This window comes from Pteropus medius, unplaced genomic scaffold (assembly GCF_902729225.1).
Source record: "Pteropus medius unplaced genomic scaffold, Ma_sr-lr_union100, whole genome shotgun sequence".
Classification (NCBI taxonomy): domain Eukaryota; kingdom Metazoa; phylum Chordata; class Mammalia; order Chiroptera; family Pteropodidae; genus Pteropus; species Pteropus medius.
This window is the reverse complement of record NW_024355008.1, coordinates 71331-80943: the sequence shown is the minus strand read 5'-3', so window position 1 is coordinate 80943 and position 9613 is coordinate 71331. Positions and strand designations below refer to the sequence as shown.

The following is a 9613-nucleotide window of genomic DNA, read 5'->3' as shown; positions in this document are numbered from 1 at the left end:
CAAAGTGGTAAAGCAGCAGCAGCATGCATAGCAGCAGCATGACAGAGGCCTTGGATACCCAGATACAGCTTCCAAAGTCTCAGTCACTGAATGCAAACTTAAATAAGTACAGATCACTCAATGTAGAGAAGTTGCAGTGTCTAATGTCTTTCAGCTTAAGTAGCTTGCTTGTCACCTAGCACCTACAGGGATCTTTGCCTCACATCCATTTTTTGGTGCAGTGCATTCCATAAAATACAAACTATACAATAAACAATCTTGATATCCTTGACATATAACACACTTAGGAACATTTCAAATCAGCAGTCAACTCATACGAACTCCAGCAAAAATCTAATTTATTCCAAGCTGCTGCATATCTTGAGTTGAAATTGCATAACTATCTAAATGTCAATTACTCGGAAAGCCTTCAAACTGGAGGAAAAGGTTGCAGTTCAACTCATAACTCTTTATTTCCTATGTAATATAATATAATAGCTGAGATTTTACTGAAAATAATCCTGATAAAATTATGTATTACTTGTATAATTATGAAGATAGTAAGAGTTAAAAATCATAACACATGATTTTTGCAGATTTTTTTCATTCTTCAACAACTTAAACTTAATTCTCATTTTGTATATTTTTCTAAGTGATTAGGCTAGAAAAAAAATTGTTAAAGGAATATAATTATTTTTGCTAAAAGAGGAGTTGAATAAACTGTCTATATAATAGTTCTAAAATAAATTAGAATATATATGTTTTTAAGCGATCATGTCCCTGAATCGGAAGTAAACCAGTGATAGAGAATCCATGAACACAGGTTTTCAACCATATCTTTATATACTAAACCAAGTTCTTATCTCTGACCTAGACTCTCTGCCATCTGCCCAGTTACCTCCTGCTGAAACTGATTGGGTTAGTAATGCAATCACAAGGCTGATCTCTGAAACTGCTTTTTGTTATACTCAAATATTTCTAAATTTGTAAATCATTGAATATCATACTATATGCAATGTCCCTGATATAATTAGTATGTAGAATTATAAATATGAGCTGTGATTAATTTTGATACTCTGTTCTTAAACTCATGAAGATTTCTTTTTATCTTCCTAAGATCCACCAATTTTTTATAACTTTTCACTTTTTCTTCACATTTGAAATAAAACATTTCTTCTAGAATATATTCTGCCAAGGAGCAGAATTTTATTTTTATCGGTCTACTAGAGTTACTGTGTATGGCAGAAAACAACAAAGCCTTATTAACTTGCAGGTCCAGAGAGGTGGGCTGAGCTCATTCATAAACTAAATGACTAACCTGATATGCCAGCCTCAATTACAGCTATTTCTCAGTAAAATTGTTAATTACTACCTGGAATTTTGTAAACCCCTAGAAAATAACTAGTTTGTAAAAGCTAAGTGCTCAGATAAAGTGGAACACAATGTTTCTAAATAAGCTAGTTATGGTAATGTTTCCAAACTTTCACTGGATCCATATTCAAGTAAGTGTAACAGGAGGCTGGTTTCCTTTACACACAGCTCATAGATTACCTTGGTGAAATGGCAGTCGTGTATAATCTATTGGACATTTTTCAGCAGAAGGCAAAGAAAAAGCAGTTTGAAAATTATCTGGAAACTCTTTATTTTTTCATTATTCTTCTTATGGCATCTATAACCTCTTTGTTCCTGAGGCTGTAAATAAAAGGATTTAGCAAGGGAATTATGATAGTGTAAAATAAAGAGTACATTTTGTCATGATCTTCAGTGGGGCCAGACCCAGGGCGCACATACATGAAGAAGAGAGTGCCATAGAACAGGGAGACAGAGAGCAGGTGGGCACTGCACGTGGAGAAGGTTTTGCTCCTGCTGTTTTCAGACTTCTTTTTCAGGATGGCAAAGAGGACAAGGGTGTAAGAGACCATGATGGTCATAAAAGTGAAGACTTGTATGAAGGTTGAAAAAATTAAAACCAGAAGTATATTAACTGCAGGATCAGTGCAAGAAATTTTGAACAGTTGTAAAATTTCACAGTAGAAATAATGTATTACATTGGACCTACAGAAAGTTAATCTAAATAACAAACCCACATGAATTGCTGAATGCAGAAAACCAATAAAATATGAAACACCTATAAATTGAGTACAGAGGTTGTTGGACATCACCACTGGATAAAGCAAGGGGTTGCATATGGCTACATAGTGGTCATAGGCCATCACTACCAGGAGGAAACATTCTATGGTGGCACTGGAACCAAAAAAATAAAATTGGGTCATACACTCAAAGAGAGATATCACATGATTCTTTGATAAAAAATTTATAAGCATCTTGGGAGTCACAGAGGATGAAGAACAAGCATCTGCAAAGGCTAAACTGCCGAGGAATAAGTACATGGGGGTGTGAAGGTGGGGGTCCTTCCAGATGAGAACAACCAGTCCAAGGTTGCCCATCATGGTTATGAGGTAGATGACCAAGAACACCAGGAACAGGGGGACTCGAAGCCCTGGATGATCTGTAAGTCCTGTGAGAACAAACTCGGTCACCAGCGTTTCGTTTTCTTCTGCCATATCCAACCTAGCCAATCATTAAATTAAAAAAATAAGTGGGAGAAACAGTCACAAAAAAATCATAAAAACAGTAAATTTTTTTGTGTAACTAACATGTTCCTAATTAATAGTTTAAATTTTTTATCTTTGTCTACTTTTATATATATGTAAATTTTTTCATAACAAAAAGTTTCAAAATGATGAATCATGTAAAGTAATGTGTAAATTTACTGCGAATCTTTTTCAGTCTCACAGGAGTTTTTTAGAACTGTATGCACTCACCTTAAAATTCATATACAAAATTTTCCATGTTTCCCCAAGAAAAATAGTAAGGATTGTCAAGAGTACCTTAACTGATATTGAACTGTAATATGAAAACATAATAATCAAAACATTAAGATAGTGGCATAAGAATAGTCAAGAAACTCAGTGCAATAGAATAGAGAGTTTAGAAATAGAATCCAATATATACAGGAATATAGCATAAGACAAATATGATGTTTCAATTCAGTAGGGAAAGGGCAATTGATTTAATGTCAATTGTGCTGTCACTGTTGGCAGTCAGTCTGGAAGTAAATAAGATTTGGCTCCTACCTCACAGCATAGATATTATTCTAATAAATTTAGGAGACAATTAAATAACATAGAGATTAGAGAAATTCAAGAGAAGAAAGCCAATATAAAAACATAACTACTCTAAAATTTTAATGCATAGCAAAAGAGAATCTAACAGTTAAAGAGCATACAATCGGTTGGAAAATATGTTACCATGTATGTGCAACATACAGATTTGTGTCTATAATATAAAAATAATTTAAAAATAGATAAGGAAAAGGCAAACAAGTTAAAAGAAGAATGAATAAAGGATACGAAGAAGCAAGTTTACAGATGAAAAAATCAAAATGACCAATAATTAAAATTGAAAGATGCTCAAATCTGTGTCATAGACACACACATGCATGTGCAGACACATACACACATATACACACACAGGTACCTATTTTCTCATGTATCAGATTAGCAAAAATTAAAATGAATAAAAATATTCACTGCTGACTGAGGTGAAAAAAGTTCTACTCTCAAATGATCCTTGTGGAAATATGAATTGCAACAGCCTTTTTGAAAAGCAATTTTCTAGACTCCCATTTAATTTTAAAAAATATACATATATACCTTTTGTTCTACTGTCTTTTTTATATTCTCTTTAATATATATCCTAGAAATAAAGCACCACTACACAAAGATAAATATACAAAGAATATTCAATGCAATATTTTTCAAGGTGGCAGAGACCAGATGCAGCAACTGTGATACAGTTAAATAAATCATAGTACATTAATATTTTGGAATATAATTTAGTAATGAAAAAATAGTTATTCCACTTGAATTGGGAATTTCTACAATGTATAGTTATCTGAGAAGAGTAAGATACAGAAAAATATAAATAAAACAATTTCATTATTGTAAAATAAGCAATGCATTTTAAAATCTCTTTTACATGGAGAAAAATGTGGATAATAGACACTACATTTATTCATTTACAGCACTGGTTTTTCAGGTCTATGAGCAGAGGGAGGAATGACAAAAGTGGAGGAGAGGGGAAGAGAAGTACTCAAAATAAGAGTTCCATGAGAAAGACAACATAGATATTATGATCTCTTTCACATAAAATTATGTAATTGCTTATGTATACATTTATATACATATACTAAGAGATGTGTAGAAGAATGATATCTAACATGTTACTAATGGAGAAAAGAAACAAGAACAATGAAATCCTCTTGTTGCCTTTTTGAGATGTTTTGGCCCTGAAAATTCTACTGTAAAATTAGGATATAATTGTCTGTAAAATTTTGTGCATAACTATCAGTTAAAGGCAGAAATAGCCATCAAGGAAATTAGTATTTTGTTTTGAATATTATCAATGAGAGCCAATCTTTGATCATTGAAAGTAAATGTGATTTTTAAAAACATTCCAAAGTTATTTGTAATTGTATAAGGTAGGGATTAAAAGAGGTTTTTTTTTTAGAGGTTTTTTTTTTGGTAATTTCAGTAATTTTCTTATTAAATTTATTCTTGTATACTTATTATTTTGCCACTGTTATGAATGTAACATTTGGTCTTTGCATGAAGTGACATTGATTTTTTTTTCATGATTTATTAATAGTCTCTGAAAGAACTTTCAAAAAAGAGTTTTCTGGTCAATATAGATCCTTTTAGATTAACTTAAAAAGACAAATAAATAAATTTAGGAATAAAGATTATTATGATATTTACATGTATAAAAATGTTTTCATAATTTTATAGTCATATCTCTTGATACATATGAAGATAATTTTTTTTTACTATGCGTATATATTAGAAAAACTGAGTTTGTCTAACTTAAAAATATGAATAAAGGCTCTTTTCTAAGAATCCATGATCAGTTAAGAGAGGATCATGAGATATTATTCCATTTTCACTAAAAAAATTACTGTTTTAGAATTTTTACTTTTAAATACCTACAGGGAGCTTAATATGTGTAACACAAGCAAAAATATTAATTGAAAATTAAGAACCTTAGGAGATTTTTGCCCTACATATCTGACCCAAATTTCTTTATAACCTCAAATAACCAAATTATTGTGATTCCTAGTTTAGTTCCTACAATGTGTACTTTAGCTAAGAGTAAGCTTGTGATTTTTTTCTCAAGAGTTATGTGATAGATAACACATGGTGTCTTTTGAAATTAGTTTTCATGATGTTAGCCGTATTCCCATGATTTCATGAAATTATTTTTAGTGGGCTCAACCACAAACCTTAAGCCCAAATTTCCCATTCTGAAAAATTACAAATAAGTTATATTTGAGCTACATGGTTTATGTCTTAATTAAGAAAATTTCACATTATAAACTCTGAATTTTTCTTATTACTAATCTTTAATATTTCCATTTTTATTCTCTATTAATCAAACTTTACTGTTCAAAAACTTCCCAACAAATGTGTTATCTACACAGAAAAAATACTAATGGATATTAAGTCTGCCTGTCCAGATTTTGGTTGCTGATTTTAAAAAGGAAAAAAGCATGTCTAGGATTTTAATTTCTTACTTAGATGTTTTGTTATCATACAGACAAATTACAATGCAATAATAATAAATATTATGGAAATTTCTGCACTCTCACCCAATTCCTGTAAAACATGGAAAACTGGAAATGTTCTGGTTTCTCAAAGCAGCATAATAGGTACAGAAATAGAGCAATATTATTTGTGCATTGATTTTCTTAGGAAACTCCAAATTGGAGGGAGACAGCATTTCTTTCTTCTATTTGCAAACCCTTTCTTTAAAAAATTTTGAAATTCCCTTAATGCTTCTGCAGGATTCCCAGTAGGATGAAGTCAAAGTTGTTCTACTGGGCATTGTGAACTAATCATTAAATCATCCACATACAGTTAGTTATAACAATTAAAATGACACATTGTATCTTTAGGTTTCACTGAAGGGGCATGTTTATAAAACGTCACTGGACTGAGTTTCGAATATGATTGGTTTTTTTCCTCTTATTTCTTTTAACGGTGCCGTTACCCAACTACCTACTTTACTTGTCCACTTGGAAATCCCAAAGATACCTTCGAATTAACATGTCCAAATCTGAAATGAAAATATTCTTCTATTCCACTCCCAAACCTATTATCCGGTGTTCCCTGTCTCGGGGAATAGAGTCACCAAACATGTATTTACACAAGCCGTAAACCAGGAACACATCCATGACACTAACTCCTCTTGAAGTTCCATTGTTTTGACCATTGCCTCTAGATTTTATCTACTAAAGATGTCTTAGATGTCATTCTTTCTATCTGTACTATTAGTCCTAACATCCAAGGTAGATTCTCTTGCCTAGGCTTATTAAATAACCTTCTAACTACACAATCTGCATCTGCTAACACAGTCTCCTAATTCATTTTTTCACATAGACACCAGACTGATTTTTATACTACTATCCTAAACACACACACTTTCTCCACTTAACATTTATAAATAACTTCTCATTGCACATAGAATGATTAAAATTCTTAAGCCTAAGTATCCATGCGCCTATACTGAGAAATAGACCCAATAATTAACTGTATACAGTTGAAGAGGTTTTTTTGCATCACATGTGTATATTGTTTACAAGAACACTGAATTTAGAGATAATCCCCAATATTTTAGTGTATTGATGTAATAAAAATTTAGTTCTCTTTTACAATAAGTATAAAGCACATGTTCCTAACTGAAAGACTATTTCATTCCAATTGATGATCCAGAGTCCCAGACTCTTTCCAAATTGTCACTCATGCATTTTCTACACATGACTTTCTTCAGATTTTGTGTTTTAATTTGGATCAAGCTAGAAGTGGAAAGGTCACAGGGGGTTTCTTATGTGAGGTGCTTATGAGCTAGATATGTAAGTGACACGTATTACTTTAAATCTTAACTCGTCATTTGACTATAGTCTACAGAAAAGGTAGGCTGTGTGTATAGGATGAAAAGAAAATAGGGAATGGTGGAGGGGAGAGGTAGGTAGCCGTAAAAGTGGTCAAATATTTGGTGATGGAAGGAAATCTGACTTTGGGTAATGAACACACAATGCAATATATACATATGACGTATTGTTGAACTGTATACTTAAGCTTATTTGATTTTATTAACCAATGTCTCCCCAATAACTTTAATAAAAAGTAATAATAAAAAAAAGAAAAGAAAATGGATTTGCTAATCAGTTTCTTCCACTATACTTGTTCTGATTATCATTTACTTGTTTTACCCTCCTTTCCACATAGAGAACACTCTCAGTCTCCTCTCAAGAGAGTCAAATCCAATTCCTATCTAGTCCTTATCTCAACAAAAAGCTAGGGTCTCCAAGTGATACTCTGTTCTCTTCATCAGATCCAGCTGTGGCTGTTCTTTTTCTAGATACCAAGAATTTCTTTTAAAGTGTATTATTTTGCCACATGTTACATAATTATACACTTTTAATATACAATTTTTATAGGTTTATCTGTCATCCTATGGAGCACGTGAACTTTACAAAAGTAATCAGATTACTTAGCAGGTCCAATTAACGTGATATCAGTATACTAAACCAGCCTGCTATTCTACAAAATGTCTAAAAAATAAAGATTCCTTCAGACACAGAGCAGAGTATGCATAGCCTGGGGCAAAACCATCAGTTCATACCTTTACCCATTCCCAATAAATATAAAATGTTTCTTCTGATTCTCATTCATAATCAGTATTGAAAAGAATATATTTCTACATTAATAGCCATATGTCTCATACCAGATATTGTATTAAAGGGTTCTAGTAAGGGTAACATATCTGGAAAAACACCAGTAGGTACTACAAAATGGCTAAGTTTGTGGTTTATACCATTATCAGCCATGACCTAAATGGTTTTTGAAGATACTAGGATGGTTAAATAAGGATATATGGAGGCCACCATCATTGCAGCCTTTGAGTTTCTGAGAATGGCACTAATCGTATGAAATATGTCTGATATATCTCTCGGTTACAAACCTCTTCAGTGCATGAAGCTGGCAGACACCTCTGTTCTCGTGGGGAGAACCCCTAAAGGACTAATTGGTCAGAGCTGCTTACTGTAAAGAAGGCCACAGCCCTTGCAAGTCCTTTAAACATCAGAAGAAAACACAATCTAGCACTACCTTTATCTGAGATGCTTAGACTACCTGCAGGAATTGGACTACTTAGAAAATGTTAAATCACAGAATCTGTTAGGGGGTGGGAGGAAATGTATGTATTTTCCACAACTGTTCTCCTAAATTGCAAAGATTGCCTCTGACAAACATTTAAGATATGGAAATTTGCATGAGTAACTCTCAGAAAAGAGCAAATTTCATTCTCTGTGGTCTTTCATGGTTTTTGTTCATGCCTCCCATCCTAAAGGTTGTCCTGCTACTTAGCATAACAGTAACTTGAAAATCATCTTCAAAGATATTGCTCAAGAGCATAGAGGGAATTCTATACAGTGCTACTTGTTGTTTTATAAATAGTGAAAAAGAAGAGTAGGCCTTTTCATTTAAAGAAAAGCCATTTTAAGAGCAGTGGGGTGTTGCATGAGAAATAAATACCTCAGTTCAGTGAGCAAACAGAACCAAACTTCAAGACCACAATCCCCCTGTGTGGCAGGCTGTGCCCCAGAGTTGTGCAGAGAAGACCACGAAGTAGTATCCACTCTTCAAATGACTCTGAGTAGAGGGCTCGCCTTCCTCATCTTCCATCAAAACTATCTACCACCTCCACAAATCCAGATTGCAGCCTGGCAAAGCAAAATTGGGATGCAGTCATCTGTTTCCCTTTCCTTTCTGTCTCCTTTTTCTTCCTCCCGTCATCACTTGGGTGAAAAAATACAGACTTATTGTTACTTTTCTTACTTTATATCCTTCTTGTTCCATAAAGAACCAAGATTCTGCCTAGCAGGCATGGCTATCTTTACTTATAGTAGAAGATCTCTGTGATCTAATTCTTCCAAGCATAATTCTAAACACATTAAAGAGTTAGATAAAGGAATTTGGTAAATATTCTTTCAAGACAAATTTCTATTTTTCAAGTCAGAAGGTGAATCCCTTCTTTCTCTTTGTACTGCTTCTATAGCAAATCCATATATACCCCCAAGACAGACATATACCAGCTATGTAGCCAGCTCTTCATTCAAAGAGGTAACAGAAAAGAAAATGAATACTTTCTGTCCCCATTACATTGGCTTCTTAGTATAAACTTTAGTCAACTCAAAAGACTCTTTACTCTTTTTTTAAGGGTCTACCCACTTCTAAGAAGACTTCTGTCCTGAACTAATTTTGTGACTATGTTGCAGTCTGTCAAAGATTGGCTGAGTAAAACTGGATTTTACATGAAAGTCTTTCCTGCTACTATAAAACTGTTGCCATCCCTAGTACCTAGCCTGTTCCTGTCCTAGGGATCTCAGCTACGTGGTCAGCAAGGCTTCCCGTGTATAGGCATAAACATAAGAGGGTCTCCATAGGACCAGATAGTATCACTTATTTAAACAAAGAGTAAAATGGAAAGAATAATGAAAGTTTCCTGAAAATAT

At 33.2% G+C, this 9613-nt stretch overlaps 1 protein-coding gene across 1 annotated transcript; it reads right to left on the bottom strand.

Moving 5' to 3' along the window:
- Nucleotides 1-1619: 1619 nt before the first annotated feature.
- On the bottom strand, nucleotides 1620-2552 carry LOC120598075 (olfactory receptor 5AC1). The gene has a single exon (XM_039856823.1). The coding sequence runs from the start codon at nucleotides 2541-2543 to the stop codon at nucleotides 1620-1622; it is 924 nt and encodes a 307-aa protein (XP_039712757.1). The 5' UTR covers nucleotides 2544-2552.
- Nucleotides 2553-9613: the final 7061 nt, after the last annotated feature.